Raw genomic sequence first — 22,605 nt, forward strand, 5'->3', positions numbered from 1 at the left:
CAAATCAGGTTCAAAATGTAAATGATGCAGTTTTTTAAAATTATTATTATTATTGTTGTTGTTTTTAATGAGACTGCAGCTGATTTCTGTCAATGAACCTGGCCCTTTGACCAGCCAGGTTCATTGACAGAAATCTGGATTGCTGATGGGTTAGAGTGAAATGATGAGATGATGAGAAGCTGAACATGATGAACTCCAGGCAGCCTTTTCTTGATGATTGCTTCTTCGAGGAGAAGGGAGCGGGAGGAGGAGCAGAGAGACGAGGAGGATGTGACACCGCCTTACATTGATGACGCGAAACATCGGGAGATTTTTTTTTTTTTTTTTTTTTGCCCCCCTGGGGGTATTAACCCCCGCCGGGGGCAACAAATGGGGGTTAATGAGACTGCAGCTGATTTCTGTCAATGAACCTGGCCCTTTGACCAGCCAGGTTCATTGACAGAAATCTGGATTGCTGATGGGTTAGAGTGAAATGATGAGATGATGAGAAGCTGAACATGATGAACTCCAGGCAGCCTTTTCTTGATGATTGCTTCTTCGAGGAGAAGGGAGCGGGAGGAGGAGCAGAGAGACGAGGAGGATGTGACACCGCCTTACATTGATGACGCGAAACATCGGGAGATTTTTTTTTTTTTTTTTTTTGACACGCTGTGCGTATTAACCCACGCAGGGAGCAACAAATGGTGCTGGAGTTGAGGAGAAGCTCCAAAGACGTGAATTCAGCTGCCGAGGATGCTGCAGCATCGCTGAGGCTCACAGAGCGTCACTGAGGCTGCAGCGACGGGACGAGCTGAGCGCTGTCATCTGTTGATCGGATTAAAGACTGAAGATTATCAGCAAATTACCATGAGCTGCCGCGCTGAGGCTGACAGGTAGGAAGAGCGCAACGAGCATAGGTGCCAAGGTGAATGGTTAAAGAGCAGTGATGATGATTATGATAATGCGGACGATGGAGGAGATGATGTCGCTATGTTGATGCGGCTGCAGCAGCATCCCTCTCTGCGCTATAATTGCAGGCTACAGGCCTTAACGCATCAATGGCGCGTCGACGGTGATGGTGATGGTAATGTCACTGCAACAGACTTAACCCACACATTTTAATAGTAACAATAATAATAATTAATAATAAATACTCCCCTACACTTATTTAGACTGTGCCCTCTCTGGCTCAGCAGATACGGTATTTTCTCAGCCCCACTTGTTGGATGTAAGGGCTTCACCACAGCATCATCATCCCTCACATCTTGTTCAATCCAGACAACAAGATGCTGCTGCTGCTGCTGCTGGGAGAGGCGATGTAAAGGGTCAAACATCTGAGCGTGTGGATCAAACAGATCATGGCTGTCAGCCAGGTTTTATGTCAACCTGAGTTTTTTTTTTTTTAATACTGTAAATTATTTTACTGCAGGGTCTGGAGTCTGTAATATGTCTCAAGAGCTTTTTAATGTATCACACTATGCAATATAATTTTGTCTAACTTTTAGTTATTACTTAATCCCTAGTCTGTTGTCATTTGCAGTGTATAAAGGGCTGTAGAGATAATAAAAGTTTGTCTACATCAGACTGCTCAGGAAAGTCTCTTCAAGTAAAACTGCAATTATGATGAACACCACACAGTCCGTGGTGTTTATCCTGAGCTGCAGTGAGATCTGCACAGCTTCTTCTTAATGTGCAGCTTTAAGGTTAAATACTAAAAGAACTACGTCAGAGAGGCTGTCGGCGATGTTCACGCCGTCATATCTCCACCTTCCAGACCCTGTTTGCCTCTGACACACTTTCAGTGTCATTTCTGACTTCACTATAAGCCTTTTGCCCTCCTTCTGCAGGAGCCTCCTGTTTATTAGCTGCTTTCCTCAGGTGCAAATCTGCTTAGGGATTTACAACACTTTCAGCACATGCAGAGTGGAGCACGGTCACGTTTCACGTCATTTCAGAAACAAGTCATATTTGAAAACACTCAATGTGCGTCAGACAAAGACTTTTTGAAGATCTGTGACCAAAGCTGTATTTGTGTTGGAAATGCAGTTTGAAGTGTTTTTTATTATTATTATTTATTCTTTTAAATAAGGATCAGCAGATTTGTGAGTGAGGCTGTTTACACAAGCTGCTCACATGTCATGTGTTTGACCACAGGCCTGACCTCCTCCAACCCTACAACTTTTTAATGGTTTCACCAGCTTACACTGGCTTTAGCATCTGTGCACCCTGTTCAGGGCGTGGCTGTTTGCTCATCTGCCCGATGATCCAAACAAATAGTCAAAAGAGTTTGGTGTGCAGCGATACTGTCTCTGCATGTCCACGATGAAGCTGAGGTCCAGGAGTAGAGAAGGAAGGGGAAGACCAAGGGACTATGAGGTAGAAAGAGGAATATTTAAAATAGATGCAAGGTCTTGATCATTTCGAATCTGGAGTTTGATTATTTCTTTCATTTCTTTCATTTATTTTCTTGTCCTGATGAACAAACCAAAACAGTTGTCCCTGTTGCAGGTGAAATTTGAGGAGATTGAAATGATCCCCAAGTCAGGAAAATCTCCGGCAGACTCGCGGAAAAGCGTCGGAATCCATGAGTTTGCAGCACTGGCCAGATCGTCCTTAAATGGTAAAACTACCGTGAGTAATTTACATCAATTTCTTATACATAATTTTAATGTCCACTTTCGTGTCCATCCGACCACAGGTATCTCACAGGTGGTCAAGGACCATGTGACGAAGCCAACCTCCCTGGCCCAGGGCAGGGTGGCCCACCTCATAGAGTGGAAAGGTTGGCCCAAACCTGCAGACCCTCCACCCACTGCGCACTCGCACTTCAGCTCTTACTGCCATCTGACAGAAGGAGAGAAGGAGGCTCGCTTTGCTGCAGGTTAGGAGAACTGGGACCTTCTCTAATCCTCAGCTATGGGTTCTAATAACCATTTACATTTGACACTCTAACATTGACAGTAGAAGGACCAGACACCAGTAGATTATAATGAAGCCTTGACTGTACAGGCTGCGTGACAAACCAGTGGACATCTACAATAATAAACAAACCCGGACCTATATAATTTTATTACCCCTAGATCAACGTTAGCATTAAAATCCATTAATTTCTTATTAAAAATTTTGATTTTCTTTCTTATAAATAGTTGAAATCAATGGAGAGTTGTCCAGAAGTGGATCAAATGGTGACAAAGTTTTGCTTACTGTCACTGTTATTCTGATGAATTTTCACAGCAACCTATGTATACTCCCTGTGGTACATTTTACATTTAAATTAGTTTGTTGTTCAAAAATATGGGTCCTGGTCAGTCAAAATTTTCCTCTTTCATCACGCTTCAGCATTCCAATAGTACATCTGTCATGCTAACAACTCAGCGATATCCTGCAGGACATTGAACTAATTCCAGCTCGCTTACTTTAAAAAAACAAACGGCCCGACTAAATGCCAACTCAAAAAATTACCGGGTTGTACCGATGTGCTGTTGTTATTAAACCTGATGCTTTGGTTGAATTAAAAAGATCTTAAATGTTTATTTGGAGGAAACTGGCAGAGACCTAGTGCAGAGATGACCAACTTTGGCCTAAATCCTTTGGAAATGGTTCCTAATGTCCGTGAAACACCTCTGAAGCAGCCATTTAGAAAAATAATGTCCTCTTCTACCTGTGTGGGCATCTGTATCCTCTTACTTAGCAAACGTCAAGCACAGTCTCTAATTCCCACCCTCTGTCACGCCGCTAATCCTCTAAAACTTGTATGTGTCAGCGGTCTGCTCCGCCTCCTCGGCTGTCTCTGAGGTGATGGCTTTTCTTGGCAGCAGATGACGGCCTATTAGACACTCTCCTCAAAACACTTCACTGCCCACCAGTGGTACAGCAGCTCTTGTTGTTCTGCTGTGACTCATCCTCTCTGGCACCAGTGACATCCATGTGGTTTGATCAGAGAGAGAGGGAGATGAAGAAAATAATGTCAGCATCACATAAGTTTGTGAAGATTTACAGCTTTAACACGACGTGAATGAGAAAGAAGGCAAAATGATTATTAGTTTACATCCGTTGTTGAAGAAAATGCCCTAATTTTATTCAATGATCTAATTACATTATTTTGTTTATTAAATACATTTTGCAACACTGACATTTAATCAAATATAAATGTATCGTTTATCATGAGAACATTTTTCTTGGTTTCCCTCAAAGTCATTGTAAATCCCTGCACCAGTCTGGCACATCATGATGATTGAAACAAAACAGGATAAAAATCCATGAGACACAAAATGTTCAGCAGCAAAGTCAATACTGAAACAAATACAGGTATGAATCACAGTGGCACTTTTCCTCCAGCCTGCTTTGCTACATATCGACAAACTCATAAATTCACAGAGTTTTTCTGATCGAAAAGGTTTATTCTGGGATTGTCGTCCTGTCTGATGAGACACAAAACAAATGATATTTTTGCTTTCTACGTCCAATGTGACCATAGCTGCTGCATTTCATTTCTGCTTTCACTACAAAAACTGTCAGATTATTCAAGAATGAAAATAAATTCATATTCAAACATGAAACATGCTTGAAAGTTGCTGTTGCCTTCAGGTGTGGCTGAGCAGTTTGCCATCGCTGAAGCCAAGCTTCGTGCCTGGGCGTCTCTGGATGATGACGATGAAGAAGACTCCAACGATGAAGACTTACACAGCAACGAACAAACTCACACCTTCTGCTACCAGAGATCAGGTGACCATACATGTGTCCACATTGGTCACTTCATGTCATCGTCCATGATATGTGATCCCTGACAGAAGGCCTTGTCTTCCATCCATCCATCCACCCATCCAATCCCATCCCTCCATCCATCCCCAGGTGGTCTGACTGTTTGCTCCTCCCTCAGACACCCTAACATCCAATCCTATCACCGGAGTGCCATGCCAGTCTGACGTGGACAGCAGTGAGACACGACCCTCTGACAGTTGCTTGGGCTCGAGTAGCAGCAGCAGCAATGGCAGCAGCAGTGGCAGCAGCAGTGGCATCCCAGCATCATACATTGACCCACCATCATCCCAGACCAATTCTCCCATTTCCCCCGGCGACTGTCTCAGTCCATTCCTGGAAGGAGAGTTGAGGCTGGACGGCCGGGGGCAGCGGGCAGCCTCAGTGGAGGAGCAGCAGCACCATCAGGTTTGCCCTCCGCACAAGCAAGAGTGGAAACCCCCGTGTCGGAGCGGCAGGTTTGACTCCTGCTATTCCACCTCCCACTCCGAGTCTCCTGGAGAAGAGGAAGAGGAGGATGAGGATGAGGAAGGCAGCGTGTTCCAGGAGGTGCGGCTGTGGCAATACAGAAGCTTCTTCTCTGACCGGGCTTCTTCTGGAGTGGCTTCGTTTGACGAGGAGGAGGAAAGGGATGAAATGGAGGAGAAGAAAGAAGAAAAAGAATATTTGATGTGATGTGTTGCTCACAGTTCTGTGTCTTTAAGTCTGTGGTGATTCTGGTTATGAAATCATCTCTTCCTCTCATCTTTCCTCCTCTTCTCACTGCCTCAGCCTCCAGACCTTTCACATTCCAATCCTGATCCATTGTTTTATTGCTGCTGTAGACATGAAATATAATGGAAAAGTCAATCTGAATGTAAAGCTGTTGTTCAAAAATGAGTTTTTGTACATTTCCTCGTGAAGAGTGTGTTGTGCGTGTTGCTATTGCATTGGTTTTCTATGGACGTTTTGTAGTGTTGTTTTATTCTGGGTCATGCTGTGTCATGCTGGTCAGGCCATGTTTGATACTGGTTGTGTGAATGTCTTCAAATACACAGTAAATATAATCATTTTTGGACAAAACTCTTGTTGGTATTTCTCGTATTTTTTGCACAAACAAAAGTAAAAAACCCACTCGTCTCTGAAAAGGTGTTTCTCCTCAGTTTAATCACTCACTCATGTACAAAGTGTCCTCTGAAAAATAACGATGGCTGTTGAATTTCAAATGCATAATTCTCCTCTGTACACAATGCGTATTTAAATATCATGTGTATTGTCATATATACAAAGCATGTACAGACCAGTGTCGTATAAAGGGAAATACTACAGACTTATTGCTTAACTAGATACGCTGCAGATTCGCTTTTAACACTCCACGTTTAACTTTATACATTCAATGACAAGCACGAGTTCACATTTTAATAGGCAAACAAAATAAAACGAGGTCAGTAGGTCATTGCACAATGTTTTTTTTTCTTTTTTTACACAGACAGAAAAATGAGCCAGAAATGGAACGCCGCACTGAGACCAAATCAGATTTAAATACGGCTTAAAATCATCACATGAAGCTAAAAATGCTAACAAGGACTCACTCTATCTATGTCTCTCACACATTAACACACACACACACACACACACACACACTCACTTAAACTTGCAGCTCAACAACAGTTTCTGGACTTGTGTCTCACTCCTGTGCTTCATAATGTAGTTACAGTTATCATCACTGCATTGGTGCCATGTGATGTTCAGTGCTTGTGTGTGTGTGTGCATGACACATGTGTTTGTGTGCTCTCTTCAACTGGAGCAACAGGCCACCTAACCTATTTTTCTTGGCCCACATACAGCAACGAATTAAGAGTCATTATTGGCCCACATTTGATATCCTGAATCTGGGCCAAAAAAGTTGAGACTGTCTCGTGGCCCAATTGGTTTGAATGTGACTGACATTAGAAATCTTGACTTTTAGGAGCATCATCAGACCTGTGATCTTTTCATTAAAAATCCAATTCAAAATGATCTAAAGATCACTGTAGGTCTGAGGGTCAGAGCAGAGAATATGACTGGTTGTTCCATTTTGTTTTCTGAGACAATATCAGTCAGATGACCTGTCAAGACCACTGTTTCCCAAAGACTGGGGAAAAAAGGTTTGGGAAACACTAGTCTAGATCAACACCTGGAGGTTACAGTATGGTCCACTTTGTGTCCATGATGCACCGAATTATCATTTGAGCTAAGCCTTCTGATTGGTTTGCTTTGTCTACTTGAGAGAATTTTCAGTGACAGGTTTGGCTTGTTTACATATCCACCAAAATACACTGAACCACCGTGCTGTTCTTCACAGAGGTTGACAGGGAGTGCGGAAACGCCATTAGTGATCCAGGAAACACATTAAACACAGCAAATTAACACAGCAGAAGATGTAGGAGCTGCTTTAATGAAGGACTGCCTCCAGTTCTCACAGGTATTTACCCCTTAAAAGCCATTGTGCGGTAAATTACAGCCATGGTAATTACAATGTGCTTCAGCGTGCAGTGCAGCCCTGCACCGACCTGTGTGGCCTCAACTCAAGCTGCCTTTGGTGTGTGATGAGGTGGTGAGTGGATGAAGCCCAGCTGATCCAAGACTATATGTGATGTACAGAACTCATTTCCAGAAACTGCTTGTCCAAATCATAGTGAATTACACGATTTAGAGTTTGTGACTACGCTGTATTGACAATGACATTTTTAATTTTAGAGACATATGCTCCTGTGAAGATGTCTGTGATTTCACAGCACGGGAACTTCAGACTTCATTCTGTACAAGTATGTGGCTTTAGGTACAGTGGTCTGTTCGACTGGTCCGTCTGCGGCCCTGATTTATCTCCTGGTTAAAAAGGTCAGCTGCATCAGAAAGTGCAGCATCTGACCACAACGATCACATGACAATTGTTGAGCAGCTGAAGTTAAACCAGAATGCATGTGCAGTGTTTGGACAGTCAGGTTCCAATAAATAACATAATGAACAGAACAAACTGTAACATTCCACTTTCCACTTTCCATTTACCAAATTAAATTAAAGTTGAGGTGCATTAACAAATAAATTGTCAGTATTTTTTGCACATTGTTTTCATCGTCATTTCATCAGTTTCTCTGAAAATGAGTTTCCCAGAAATCAGTCTTTGGCAGTGACGTAGATGTACTGATGAAAACACTCGTTACTCACATCAGTAAATGTGCTCCACAGTCTCATACACTGTAACACCAGTTTATTATCATTCAGAAAGTCCACATCATAGACCTTCTGCTCAGTAAGGGTTTCTTATTTTGTAGAAAACAGGAGCATCGTGTGCTTCCAGTGTTTTTTGTTTTTTTTTGGGTCATCTGTGCTTTTATTTTCTATTTTTAAAATTAACCTCATTTCATTAAAACCACCTGGAGTCATATTGTTTGTTGTTGGAAAATTATGTCTCAAAGACTGGAAATGTTTCCGGTATGGCACATACACACACACATTGTTGTATTCACAACCACACAAACATTTGGGTATGTTTCTAACTTCTTATTGTCACAAAATAATATTAAAAGACCAGAGCTGTTTTACTTTTCAACAAATGATTAAAATGTGGATTTTTTTCCCCTCCGACACCATGGATTTCTACGAATATTGAAAAAACAAAACAAAACACAGGAATCCATCAGTTTTGCCATCAGCCTACTGAGATTAAAGTTCCACTGAGTCTGGAATCAATCACACAGCGCTCAGGTTAATACAGGTCTGTACTAATAGACATTCCATTCAGCTACAGTCTGTCTCTGATGAGCAGGTCTGTCTGCCTCTCTGCCCTTCTGGGCTAATTAGTATCATGAGGCTCACTTGTTGCCCTGTTCATTAGTCTCACTCGTCTCACCTGGTGCCCTGGGCATATACACCTCTCTCCCTTACTCAGTCTGTGCTGGGTTGCTGTATGTTGGTCATAGAAGAGTCCTGCTGGTTCCTGTGACGACGGTTCAATTCCTTCTGTTCCTGCCTGACCCTGTCTCTCTGTGAGTTGGATGAATGTTAGTGTGGAGCTTGTGAATAAACTTCCTGCACCTGGTCTTTTGTGTTGGGCAGAAAAACCAAAGTGTGTGTGTACAGTATATGGGGGCCACATATACTACACCCAGAAGTTGCACAAATGTCATACTAATCATTATTAATTAATTATTACAATTAGTTCTGTCAGGTATGACAATAGAATGCCCTTTGGTCCTCTTATTGGATTTGTTGACAAAATTTAAAGCTCAAATACAAAATAAACCCATAAAACTGACATCCACACTGTCTGAAACAAACAAAACTAAATCTCTCTCTCTCTCTCTCTCTCTCTCTCCCTCCCCCCCCTCACTCACTCACTCACAAGTCTTTCCAGGCTGGACATAGAGGTGACTGCACCCTCTACTCATGTATTAAAAGTCAACATTCAGGAGACAACTGGTTGGCACAGATCATTCTGTATGCTTCTCTGTGTGGGCGGGGCAACCCTCCCCCTCAGGTTCTGATTGGTCCTCATTCAGACATGGGCTGCCCTGTTGTTGCTCCCCTTCTTCCTGCTCTGCAGTTTGGGTCTGGGGGTCATCGTCACAGCCCAGCTCTGATTCCTCCGTGTGGGAGGGGCTGCAGTCAAAAGTGAACTCTGAAGGGTCCTCAGTGAAGGACGGACTCTCCTGCAGCACCAGCTCCGTCGACTGACTGGAAATGCCACCGGTTTCTAACTGCAAATTGGTTTGGTCAGAGAAGTTCACAGGGATCTCCTTGTAGGCCAGGTCGGCCTTGTCCTCCACGTCACGGCGGTTTAATTCCCGGGGCAAAGTCAGCCCCCGGTGGCGGATGCACAGCTTGTGCAATTCAGTCACTTCGGACACGCTTGTACTGTTACCGCTGTCTCTAAAACTGGCCAGTGGGGGGCGTACTTTCACTCCCGTCACAATCACAGATCCTTCAATGGCTTTACGAAGCTGAAAACAAACAAACAAACAAACAAACAAACAAACAAACAAACAAACAAACAAACAAACAAACAAACAAACAAACAAACAAACAAACAAACAAACAAACAAACAAACAAACAAACAAACAAACAAACAAACAAACAAACAAACAAACAAACAAACAAACAAACAAACAAACAAACAAACAAACAAACAAACAAACAAACAAACAAACAAACAAACAAACAAACAAACAAACAAACAAACAAACAAACAAACAAACAAACAAACAAACAAACAAACAAACAAACAAACAAACAAACAAACAAACAAACAAACAAACAAACAAACAAACAAACAAACAAACAAACAAACAAACAAACAAACAAACAAACAAACAAACAAACAAACAAACAAACAAACAAACAAACAAACAAACAAACAAACAAACAAACAAACAAACAAACAAACAAACAAACAAACAAACAAACAAACAAACAAACAAACAAACAAACAAAAAATATATATTATTATTTCCAAACATTATCAATAATATCTGAACAACCGAAAGGATCCCACCTCTTTGAGAGAGACCACGCCCACCAGACGACCCATGCTGGTCACGTAGGCGTGATCCAGACCCAACAGAGAGAAGATGGTGTGAGTCTGTGAAAGACGACAGAATACAGATTCCTTTTTTATCAATCTTTCTTTAGACTTGAACCTGGATTAGTTTATTGATCTAGTGTGACCACTCAGTTTAAAAGGGTAAAGTTCACTTCTGGGTCATATCCCTTTACTTTTAATGAGACTTTTCAGGTTTGTGAAAACTGAAAACCCATTCTTGAAATTTCCTTTCTTTACTAGAGCTCTGAGAACTTCACCACTCCGTTCAGGAGAGCTGCAGCTGTCCCGTTCTACTCCTAATGACGCACCAGACTGCCAGGTAAGACAAGCACTAACAAACCACCTTATGAATAATAATGTCCTTTAGATTGACTCCCTCGATCTTTACACAGTATCATTTATCTCTAAATGGGGACAAGCCTAAATCATCTGTTGTCTCGCACGGACAACAGTTACTTCTAATTTGAAGATGATTTTTAATCACTAAGCTCAGCACAAAGCTATCATCCCCGGGGCCACTCCTTGTTTGTAAAGAGCTTTATGAACTCATTAAAGGTCTAAGAGGTTTGTTCTGTTTTCATTTGACCTTGTGCAGAGATGTTTGCTCCACCAGCTGGAAAGGTGCAGGATCTATCTTGCAGTTTTTAAAATCCACTGGCAGATCCAGCTGCTGCTCTTCCCACTCTGCTATCTGGGAAATGACAAGAAGAAAAAAAAAATTGAAATAAATGCTTTCTATCTACAGTAGATATATATTTATTCTTTTTTAAGAGTCTGACCTCCGAGGGAGTCATGCAGTCCTCAACTTCAGTAGAGTCCTAGAGAAAGTGTTATATTATAATTAACAGAAGAGCAGACAAAGTAATACTGCATAAACACAGTTTGTACAGTGCCACGTGAAAGGTTAACACCTTGATGTAACGAAATGTAAAGAAATATGTGAGAGACTGTTTTCAGTGACTGAGGTTCAAATTATAAGGTGGAATGAAGTAAATGAAGGTTAAGATTAAGTTATGTAAATTAAGTTTAAGATTAGTTAAAGATGGTAAACTAAGTGTCATGGTTGGAGATCATAAATTACACTGATTACACAGTGATTTTATTTTAGCTTTATGCGGCTTGGACTTTGAAGCAATAGGAAATGTTAATTAGTTTAGACTTGTTCCTGGTTAGGAGTGTCAGGACAAAAAGACGTCTTTTTTTTCCCTGTACAGTATTTAGTTTGTTTGGACGTTGGTACAATTGTGTTTATGCCCAGTTTTCATTGGACTCTAACTTAGACCAAGAGGTGGAAGAGTTGTGTCTAATGTCACAAAATGTCCCGGTGTTTGGTAAAAAAACAACAACAACAATGTGCAGACCAGACTTTAACAACAGTGTCAAGTGAAAGCTGATCAAACAATTGGTTGGACGGCAAAACAACCAGACTTTCTCTTTCTCATATCGACACACTTTATCTCTTCAAAGCCACCCAAACTCCCAATCCCTCGTTGCACCACAAACAGTTTGGTCCAGCACTCACACTTTGAGTGTTGCAAGGCAACGGTTACCAAGCAACAGTTTCTAGGCGGCGGACTGTCTTACCGCCATGGAGATCCTCACTCTTTTGGGCCTGGTCGCTCTTTGATCAGGAGGAGCCGGCCCAGCCGGACTCTTCCAGATGAGGAGAGGAGGTGTCAATGCAACACAACGGAACATAACACAACACAACACAGCATGAAGACAACATCAGTGAAAACATCTTTTTTTACACCATTTTTTCTGCTGCAGCTGTAACACTGCACCTCAGTCTGGGCTTCAACTGGGAGAAGCGTGTGTGACGTGAGCACGGTGTTGGTGAAAGCTGATAATTACTGTAGCTCAGATGACAGTGACAGCACGACAAACCCAGAGGCGTAGCAACACTGGATGATGGATTTAAAGGCGTTGAAACTCATACATTTTAGTTTTGTGCCTTAAGGTGTTATGTCTTGAAATGGGACCAGATTTTAATCAGATTAATCGTCACAAATGAATTAACGTAATTAAAGCATTAATCTGTCCTGTTTTTGAATTTGTGTGAAACTTGAGTATGAGATATCATACACACACACACACCACTCTGCCACTGTGTGGCCCCAATGTGTCCTTTTTTGTTGCATAAAGCTTAAAAACTTGGGCATTTGCTGAATTGTTTTGAACCAAAATGCTAAAATGATTGACGTTTCAAACCCTTGTCCAGTGGGTTTCTGTCGCTGTGCTGCAGTGATGGGAATAATGACTCTCAGAAAACATTCAACGCTATAAATCTACTGTCGAGCCACAGCAGGAGATGTCACTGCTGCCTGTGGGTGGACTCTGACTGTCAGCTGTAACAGCGGGAGGCTGCCTGTATATGGACTTATAGATAGCATGCATACCTTTAATAAACCTCACATTTTCATAATAAACATATGCAGGTTCTCTCATGTTCTGATATTTATATTCTGTCCGGACTAAGGTGCTCACCTCCAGCAGCTCTCTGTCTTGGTCGGCACAGGAAAGAGTCTGAGAACCTCAGAAAGAAAGCAGGAGTCAGTTTTTTGTGGAATTCGGCTAGAATTGTAACTTTAGATATATGAACACACACATATAGAAATATATGTTAAATCCATGAGTATTCATGTGTCAGTGTCAGTACTTACTGTTTGGTGTCTCGGTGTCACTGATGGCAGACACAGTCTTCAAGGCTGATTTCAGAGGGAGCTGCACATTTGAAGCCACTGGACTGAAGGTGGACGACTCCTCTGTGGAGATCTGTATGGAAACAATATTAACAGAGGAAGACACACAGAAACACACACACATGCGAGCACATGCACATAAACAAGACAACAGGTAATGGCACAGACAACAGAGAAACAGAAGACACGTGTTTATGGAACAGTGCAAATAAGACATTTGTTTTTTTTCATTTTTCTCAAACACTTACCACACAAGCTGCTAATAAATTCAATCCGTGCCTTTACCTACTGCTCCATGCTGCGCACATGCTGTCTATTATTATTATCATACTGCTATGGCCAAACCCATGCCAGACTCTGCCCCCTGCCCCAGCCCCACCCAGCCCTGGCGCCCCCGGACGCCTCACACCTGTTGGGTGCTCACCAGGAAGCGGACCACTTGGCGAGCGCTGGTGGAGGTGTTTGCATGTGCGGTGTGGGCACAGGGCGAGCTGGGTGTGCTGTCGGTGGTCAGGCTGGACAGGTGGTCATTGGTGCCGTTGTCCTGGGCCAGCTGGCAGAGGTACTCCAGCCTCCTCTGGCGTCCCAGCTGAAGAGAAAGCAGAGACTGGAGCTGCAGTCGCTCTATGGAGCCCAGCAGAATCATGGATTCTACAGTGGGGGAGAAAACAAAGGTAACAGCTGTGAAAAACAGAACAGAAACACATTTACAAGAATATATTTACATTAATAATATATTAACATTTACTTTAGTTTTTACATCTGTGAATAAGTTCATGTAATAAAAAGTGAATGTCCTTCTATTGCATTAACTCACCTCTGGATTCCACCAGCGCCAGCGTTTTGAGCTGACTCGTCAGCAGCACCTCCTGCAGATCACGATACGAGGAGTTAAGAGTGATGTAGCGCAAGTCTCGCACCATTATGTCCTCCACACGGATATTGTACTTCCTGAGACGTGGGCGATAGAGATCAAGTGACCAAAAATTATGAAGAAAGAAGAGACAAACACATCGTCGTGGTTGGACAAACCGACTCACTCATGATGCCCCATTCCCAGCTCCGGCAGATAGGGAAGCTTCTTGATGCGGATGATGGAGTCGTACAGTGATGGTTGGAGCGACTGGGCCACGGCGTTGGCCAGAATGACCGCGATCATCACAGGCAGAATATGGGAGATCTGACCGGTCAGCTCAAAAACAATGACTGACGTGGATACAGTGTGGGTGACCGCTCCAGACAGAGCTGCAGCCCCTGAGGAGCAGGAGGAAAGGTCATTGAGAAACCAGAGGTTTGGTGAGTTTTTCAACAGCTCTGACTCTGAAGTTACTGCTTACATTTTTACGAAACATGGCCTATTTCATTATTTAGTTAATTATTAACATTTAGTCAAATTTAATTAAAATGTGATTATTATAGATGTTTTTCTTAAAATTCTTTGTCCCAACATAGACCACTGAGTATTCTCTTTCTTCATTTTCTTTTACCGTTGTCTTTTATTTTTAATGTTTCATGCCTAGATTTAGTTCATTCCAAGCGATGTCCTTGACCTGTTTTATCGAGTGCACTGTAGGACTAGTGGATGCACAATGAATGTACAATGAATTGCAATTTATAAAAAAAAAAAAATCCGATTTGGAACATTTCAGAGGCCTTAAATATGCACAAAGGCTTAAAATATTTTTGCCAACATTTGTTTTTCGAAATCTCTTAGATTGCGACTTCGGTTTTTATACGAACACAGACAACAACCATGAGGCGCAGTGGGTTAAAACTAATTGAAGGCAGATTTGGAGCATGAGTGAATTAAAAAGCAGTGTGTGTGTGTGTGTGTGTGTGTGTGTTCAGAGCAGCTCACCAACTACAGCATAACCACCAGGGACTATGGGATACACGGTGCCGTCAGCGTGAATGCCATCAGGAAACATGGAGGCCATGATCTCTCCAACAAGTCTGCCAAATGCTGCCCCTGTCCATCACACAAAGATTTGTCAGAAAAATACAAAAGTCCTGAAGCCAACCGCCCCTAAAAGTACCGAAAACTGACTTTGAAAAATACATGCTTTGTAAAATAGATATTCAGATTATGCAAAGCTCCGATTTAACATGGCTGGGTAGTCATCGAGGACACAGGCTACTCCTATTCCTGCCCTCTGCACCAGGCCGGTCTGTAACAGTCACTGCTCCCGCTGTAATAATAATTCTAATAGACGTCATATATTATTGGTGGTAAAGTAGACTGAGTCATTTACTGACATGGAAGGACACATTCATGTACTGTCAGGCCTGCCAAGAAATTCCACCTACTCCAAACGTGTCATGTCAGACTAGATGAAAATGAAAGAGTTAGATGAGGTAAGGCAGACAGTCTGTTAGTCTTTCAGTAGTCTGTAATTCATTATGAACAAGGAAAATAACAAACATGTTGATCCTGAAGTTTATCCATAAAACAACACAACAGCATTAAATTATTAAATTAAGTCTTATTTAGAACATTTTGGCTGACCTCTAACTGTTTCAAAATGTCCCCAAACCCCCCCAAAAAAGAGGAGGAAGGGGGCTGTACTTACCAATAAGGAAAACAGGCATGAAAGCACCACATGGAACTGGAAGAGTTGTGGCCACAGCTGACATCCAGAACTGAAACATGAAGACAAATATTTATTTGATAATGTTTTTTAAGAAAAAAAACCCCGCCCATGTTCAGAGTTCAGACTGCTGCTAAAGGCCTACCTTCATGATGATGAAGAGGATTAGAGTGATGAAGATGTTGACCTGGGGGTGTTTCCAGCCATGGTGATGGCTTATGTAGTCAAACTCCTCGGCGACACCCTGACGGCACCACGTACGGTTGTCGAACAGAGCGACCAGCGACTCGTGCTGGGTCAGCTTATGTGCAGAAAACAAGGGATCAGTGACATGAACATCTGGTTTACAGGGTCAACATTTAGAGTGGGTGGTCAGACAAGGTCAACAGTACATTGATGAAGGTCAGGAGATGGTCCAGGTAGTGCACTGTCAAAAGGGATTTTAATTATTTTCTGAGACACAAGGGAAACTAGAACCAATCCCTGCTGTTACAGGTCAGGACCATGGACAGTTCACTGGTTCATTGCAGGGTAACATACTAACTTTAATATGTTACCAGTTATGTTCTCAGTTATTTTCTCTGTCATGCCCCCCCTTGGGGGCAGAATTGTCTTCATCCCCCCCCCCCACCCACACCCCCGGGAATTGAAATACAACTGAAAACCTGATAACATGTATAGTTTAATCTGTACAAACCACTGTGTGAGTTACCGCCACCTTTGATTCAAGCATCACAGTAGTGGTACACTTCCAATGTGCCATATTCCATTGGAAGCCCCTCACGCCCCTCCTGGCACCCCAGGGGGCCCCGCCCCACTATTTGAAAAGAACTGCTGTATAGAGACATACATGGCTGTACAGTCTCCTCAGTCAGACATTACAGCCAATACATACACAACAAACTCTTTACAGAACAACACCACCGTTACCTCTAGTGATAGTTCAAAGTACAGACCTTTAAAAAATAAATAAATAAGGCTATCATTTGCAGCAATCTGTTTTGTATCACCCATTTAAATGTCGGGCCATGTGGGGGAGGAGGACCGTCCCCGTGTTTGATGCTGAGTGTTCTGCTGAGTATCACACACATGCTGTGAGGGAAGGGGGAGGGAGACAGTGGACAGGTTTGCCTCGTCCCCTCACATCTCTTCCTGCTGGCTACCATTTAATACTGAAACCAAGGCATTTTGTTGGCTAAACTAAATCACACAGAGGAAAGAGGTAGATGTTGTTTTTGAGGATATTTTTTTTTCTTACTGACCACTTTTATTCCACCGTAGAAGTTTTAAAGTGTTTTCTCACCTGTCCAGCCATAAACTGGCCAAATCCTGGAGGGAACGTGAGCGTGGAGACGAGCAGAGTGACGAGAGCAGGATACACCAGACGCCTGACAGGAAGAGACGGACTGTAGGGTCATTAATGAGTGTGTTTGTCAGTCTGCACGTGCACATTTGATTATATTCTGATGATATTCTGATCTGATCTGTGCAGAAAGAAGAGACAGAGAGGTTGGTGCACCGACCTGAAAAAGACGGATCAAATACTCACTTCCGCAGTAAGAACTTGTTTATGGTCTTCTGTTTCCTCATGCACTCCACAATGTGACGGTTCAGGTAGACAAACAGAGCGCCACCAAACCCACAGGCGATCCTGCAGACAGACAGAGACACGGGGGGCCCTGTTCAGTGAACACGCTCCTGGGGCAGATCAGAAGTCCCCATTCAACTCATGACTAAATTAGTTCTTCAGCTTTGATTGGTCAAAGTGCTTCCCACTTTGCCATAAACTCATTACTACAAGTTTATTCATATTCTTACTTGAGGACATTTACGGAGGAAAACTGTTGTGTGATCTGTTAAAATGTTGTGTCATTCCACAGCAGACAAACCGACTCACCCGAGAATGGCGAACGCCGGCAGCTCCTGAAGGTCAAACGGGAAGTCTAGACGGAAACGGGTCTTGAAGAGAGCGGTGATGGTTTCTGAGGAGAGATAACGCTGTGTCACTGTCACCGGCACGTAAGATGAATATATTATAGAATAGATTAGAAACAGAGTGAGGTCACAAAACTTTAAAAAAACAACAGTATTTTTAGAGGTTATAAAGACATAACCAATAAAATAACTGAAATGAAACATCATTACACTAACACAAATAACCAAACAAAACACATGGATTATCCATTAAGGATCATTAATTCCTATAGTGAATAAATATGACATAAATATGTGCAATGTGGAAATATTGTGTCCTATATGTTGTGTGTGATTAATATAAACAAACTGTGAGAAACACTAAAAGATTCACATGTGAAAACCTTTCATCAGAAAGTTTGGGCTTTTACTGGACAAGTGGAGCTGATGACAAAGGTCTCAGTAGATGCGCAGTAAAAACAGACGTTTTTTATTTTCTAGTTATGACCCCTGAGGTTGTCTTTCTACTGTACGTTTGTCCCGGCCTTTTTTATCACTCTGCATGTGTGTGAGTGAGACTGGAAGATGTCGTGTGTTTTACCTTCCTCCTGGTTCCACACTGCCAGCACTCTGAAAATAAAAGCACTGAAGGTTGCAGCGAAGAAGCCCCTCCAGTAATCTCTTACAGCGAAAAACGTGGACGTAACTTCAATACTGAACAGCACCCCTGCACCAAACACACACACACACACACACACACACACACACACTTAATCAATTAGTCTGCACAGCATGATGGAATAACACAAATCCCTGTCTTACTGCTATGAATTTTTCCTTTTCACAGTGTTGTTTGCGCAGATGTAATACAACTCCCTGTTGTTACGACGTTGCCCTTCCAAAAAGGCCACACACTCATAATATTCCACAGGACTGCCAGCTTGATTGCTGCTCACATTTGCTCTGACATCGTTTTAATGAGTTTATGCAAATGTTACAGCAGTCACTTCTGTCCTGAGTGACATCAGGTTTTTGCGACGACTCGTACTAAAAATAAGGGCGCGACCTCTTCACTTGCAGAGTTTCATCCGATCAGTTCAGGTGTGAAAAATGCTAACTCGTCAGATTCCCTTAAACACCACGTGTTTCACACTGTGAGAGCAATAAATCTTGGTAATGACTTCATCAAATATGACTTTTGCCATTAAGGAAAAATCTACGTCTGGTCCGTTTTAAAGAGCTCTCAGGCCACTTATTTCTGGTGTGAATACCAATTTATTAGTCCTTGAGTTATCACCCTAGTGGTCCACTTTGCCCAGTGCAAATAATTACATTGATGTAAAATGTCATCTGAGCCAGCAGTCGTCTTTATTATAGGCACTCAATGGCAGAGCGCCACCTGAATGCCTGCGTTGAAATGTTTAATAAAATCAGCTGTTGGAACATCTGTGCACGTTTCAGCAACGTCTGGTGGAATTGGCTCCAGAGGAACATAAAATGAAGACAACCTGACAGCAACCCATAATAAATGATTCAAATTTCAAGGATATTTCCCAATGCTAACGTCTTCAACCCTGATTGAGATAAAAAAGACATAAAAAGACTTACATCCCATGGGTTTTGGACTTTGGACAGTTCCAATCCTAAATAAATTAGTGTGGCACTTTAAAAAATAAATTAAATCAATTCTTGTGGCCTGTGACTAGGACAGACGACTATGGCTGTTTTTTTTTTTACTACATTGCAAATGTGTACAAATACAAGAAGTGTTAACAAAGTTTATTGTCAGTTTGTCGAACAGCTACAGTTATCTTACCCCCGATGGGTGCAGCAAAGCAGCAGCCCACACCGACGGCACAGGCGGCAGACAGCATCTCAGTGTTCCTCAGCTCGTTCTGTCAAATACACACACACACACACACAGATGGATTTATCATGAGAAGAAAAGCTTGCAGATACAACAGTTGTAATTTGACTCTGAATGTTTCACCTTCAGCATGATCACACATATGAATGGTGGGATGTGAGGGGGGGGGGCATAATAGAAAACACAGATCGAATGTTGAAATCATGGAATGAGACGTCTGTGTATTGAAGCACGGATCAGATGCGCGGCAGCGTCGCTTCACTGGACACAATCAAACACAGCACAGACAAATGAAACGGCGTCAGTCTATCTGAGATGGACGGCATGGATTATTAATGGTGACGGAATTGGCAATAAAGAATGTGTCTGACTGCAGCGTTCTTACCTTGTTCCCCTCAAAGGGCTCTTCCTTCATCAGTTAGAATGAAAGACACAAACAGAGAGAGAAATATGTATGAGTTCCACCAGGGAGAGTGAGCGAGTTACCTTTTGTGTCCACTTCCTGGAATAAATCCAGCTCATTATACAAACCGAGCATCAGCAAACAAAACACAACCGCTGACTGAAATAACACTGAACTATTATATTGAGTCGTTCTATCTGAGCTGTCGTGTTTTCTTCTTCATAACACTGAAGTCTCTCTTCCTCTGCCCGTGCAGGAGGTGATGACTGGGAGGAAGGAGCCGTGGAGATTTGTCCAGAGAAGACGTTCAGAAGACCAGTGATGTCTCAGGTGAGTGGAGGTCAACATTTAACTTTGACTTCAGTCAGACCAGTCCAGCTAAGGTACTCTATGTCTCAGAGAACAGTCAAGTTGGTGTCACAGTACAGAGTACTCCGAGTAGCCTTAATGTAGTATTCAGTTGTATGTTTGGGGCAACTGGAAACTGTCTTTAAAGGTTTCATTGCAGTTTCGATCCTCACCATGTAAATCCCTCCGAAAACTGCAGCCATGAATTTACTCAGGAGAGCTGCGCACAGACTGGCAACATGAACAAAGGGGCCCTGGGAGAGAGGACAGGAGAGGCAGAGCCACGTTAGCAGACAAAATATGACCAGAAGATCGTTAAGCACTGAGTAAAGCAGTGCAGTAGTCATTATTCAGACCGTGTACAATGATTATACCTTGCTCGGTCTCACTTCAAATAACTTTATTATGCACCCAGTTGGGGAATGGGAGCAGTAAATCCCCCTCTTTTTATTTCTGCAGCCCTGACTTAAATGATGCTGGTAGAGTTTTAACAGCCCACAGGAAATTTCTGAAAATGTAAGGCTATCCATCTTATGCAATTTGTAACACCGTGGGGGACAAGACATAAACCACGAACCTCCTTCCCGAGGGGCATCCCGCTGCCGAGAGCGCAGGTCAGGCCGATGACTTTGGCCACAAAAGTCTTGAAAGTCAGATACTCCTTCAGGACGACCCCTCGTAGTATCGTCTTCATTTCGGGAATACCTGAACCTGAAAGAAAGACAAGAAAGAGATGTCAGGTGGGATGACGGAGTGCAGAGAAAAAGTGAGGAAAACGACAGGATCAAAGAGGAAGAGTAGGAATGAGTGAAGAGCGCGGGGATGGTGAGAGGGCAAGGCCTATTGATATTCATGCAGATGTCTGTATGCAGAGCTCGTCGCAGCTGTATTTTATAGATTTCACTGCCGACGTGACCCAGAGGAGACGAGCAGCACAGGTGCACGCAGGCCTCACCGTGCACTAATTAATGGGGAGATTTTTGTTACACAAACACAGAGGTTTAAGCCCAGGTTGGAATGATTAGTAAATGAGGAATTTTACACATCCACGTGTGTGTGTGTACGTGTGTGTCTTACCCACAGCCTGAGGAGACAGTATCTGTGTAAATCCTGCTGAGAAGGTGATGAGCACCACAGGGTAGCTGACCCAGGCAATATACTGCAGGAGCATGTTACTGTCCAGCCCACTGTACATCCACTTCTGTGCTGCACACACACACACACACACACACACACAAACACACACACATAACTCCATCACAGTTCTACTGAACCAATTCAAAAACAACAACCAAAGAAAAAAACACATAAAAACATTTCTCTTATATAATATATATATATGTTTTAAAGTATATAGTTAATATATCATTTTTCATGTTCATAATAAAGGAAATAGTGTCTGGTTTATAACAAAAGCCCTGCTTCTTACATATGCCTCTGAATATATATTATATATATATATTTTTTTTTTTTTACAGTAGCAATCACAACCTGATGATTTTTCTCTTTTATTAACTCGCTCTGTTGTTGTTTTCTGGCTCGTCGTCTCTCTCCTACCTTCTTGGCAGAAGGCGATGGCGTAGTCCATGACCCAGCTGACCAGAGCCATCAGGAGTCCGAGCAGAATGAGGAAGATCCAGTCCTCTCCCACCCGCGAGATCAGGAACTTTTGGCAGCGAGACGCACATGCTGACGTTGCAAAAAGAGAAGAAGAAGAAAAAGAAAATAAATGTGGAATTGATTTTCGAACTGTGAGCAAGATAAATGTGGTGAGACTCAAAAGACACGGAAATGATATAAAGTGGCGCTTTGAACCTTGTAAGGTCAAATTTAACTCATTTTTGTCAGTGGAAATTGATTAGAGATTAACACTGATTTCAGGCTAAAGTATTGATATAAGACACACAGAGCGACTTAAGAAGCTCTTTTTATTTATCATTTATTTGTTTATTATTACACTGGCGTATTTTTGTTAAATGAATGTTAATATTAAATCAACGGAATTAAATGTTAACAATCAATTTCAAAGACATTACCAATCTGGGTCAGAGTTATTATCACTGTACTGTCACAGTCCATGAGTCTGAGCTGGGTCAGCTAAAACCAGCAGCACTGGACTCATTTCCATCTCGCCTGTCTGTGGACCTCGGCCAAGCCTGCAATTCTCTTCAATAATAAGAACAGTTATAGACGTGTGTCTCCCCCGAGAGACTGAAAAATGTGCCACTGACACATTTGATCCATATTTCACAAAAATGCTTCGATGGAGGACCGGAGACCTCGACCGTCCTGCAGGGAAATCAACAGCACTGGTCATGGATTTCAAGTGTCAACTGAGTGATGGGACAGAGAGAGAGAGTGGGGGGTGAGGGGAGAGCTGGGCGTGTTGCATTCTATCTGCACTATGAGCAATTACCACAGGGGTGTCAAACTCAATTTCACAGTGGGCCAAAATTAAAAACTGTCTCGACAAACTATAATATAG

General features: G+C 42.5%; 2 protein-coding genes across 3 annotated transcripts in view; one reads left to right on the plus strand and one right to left on the minus strand.

Moving 5' to 3' along the window:
• Window positions 1-449: 449 nt before the first annotated feature.
• On the plus strand, window positions 450-11,037 carry fam131aa (family with sequence similarity 131 member Aa). 2 transcript variants are annotated; one of them, XM_008334023.3, is made up of 8 exons: window positions 450-872; window positions 2,488-2,599; window positions 2,678-2,860; window positions 4,567-4,704; window positions 4,859-8,744; window positions 9,113-9,125; window positions 10,539-10,617; window positions 10,894-11,037. In XM_008334023.3, exons 2-5 carry the CDS (start codon window positions 2,509-2,511, stop codon window positions 5,410-5,412), a joined length of 966 nt encoding a protein of 321 aa, XP_008332245.1. In that variant the 5' UTR covers window positions 450-872; window positions 2,488-2,508; the 3' UTR covers window positions 5,413-8,744; window positions 9,113-9,125; window positions 10,539-10,617; window positions 10,894-11,037. The 2 variants fall into 2 exon arrangements, with proteins under 2 accessions (XP_008332245.1, XP_016897944.1); XM_017042455.2 differs by lacking the exon at window positions 450-872 and adding an exon at window positions 2,244-2,355.
• The window catches only part of clcn2a (chloride channel, voltage-sensitive 2a), a 37,498-nt gene continuing 21,854 nt past the window's right edge, over window positions 6,962-22,605 (minus strand). Inside the window, exons 3-25 of the mRNA XM_025052345.1 lie at window positions 21,678-21,809; window positions 21,198-21,326; window positions 20,698-20,831; window positions 20,294-20,374; window positions 19,755-19,778; window positions 19,319-19,397; window positions 18,104-18,229; window positions 17,486-17,570; window positions 17,138-17,239; window positions 16,892-16,994; window positions 15,734-15,889; window positions 15,571-15,640; window positions 14,859-14,969; window positions 14,041-14,254; window positions 13,818-13,951; window positions 13,410-13,651; window positions 12,962-13,073; window positions 12,786-12,832; window positions 11,883-11,951; window positions 11,078-11,116; window positions 10,885-10,989; window positions 10,251-10,337; window positions 6,962-9,698 (exon numbers count right to left, since the gene is read on the minus strand). Coding sequence (XP_024908113.1) covers window positions 9,189-9,698; window positions 10,251-10,337; window positions 10,885-10,989; window positions 11,078-11,116; window positions 11,883-11,951; window positions 12,786-12,832; window positions 12,962-13,073; window positions 13,410-13,651; window positions 13,818-13,951; window positions 14,041-14,254; window positions 14,859-14,969; window positions 15,571-15,640; window positions 15,734-15,889; window positions 16,892-16,994; window positions 17,138-17,239; window positions 17,486-17,570; window positions 18,104-18,229; window positions 19,319-19,397; window positions 19,755-19,778; window positions 20,294-20,374; window positions 20,698-20,831; window positions 21,198-21,326; window positions 21,678-21,809 — 2,891 coding nt within the window. The 3' untranslated portion in view covers window positions 6,962-9,188. The remainder of the gene's footprint in view (window positions 9,699-10,250; window positions 10,338-10,884; window positions 10,990-11,077; window positions 11,117-11,882; window positions 11,952-12,785; window positions 12,833-12,961; window positions 13,074-13,409; window positions 13,652-13,817; window positions 13,952-14,040; window positions 14,255-14,858; window positions 14,970-15,570; window positions 15,641-15,733; window positions 15,890-16,891; window positions 16,995-17,137; window positions 17,240-17,485; window positions 17,571-18,103; window positions 18,230-19,318; window positions 19,398-19,754; window positions 19,779-20,293; window positions 20,375-20,697; window positions 20,832-21,197; window positions 21,327-21,677; window positions 21,810-22,605) is intronic.

This window comes from Cynoglossus semilaevis, chromosome 20 (genome assembly GCF_000523025.1).
Source record: "Cynoglossus semilaevis isolate Cse_v1.0 chromosome 20, Cse_v1.0, whole genome shotgun sequence".
NCBI lineage: Eukaryota > Metazoa > Chordata > Actinopteri > Pleuronectiformes > Cynoglossidae > Cynoglossus > Cynoglossus semilaevis.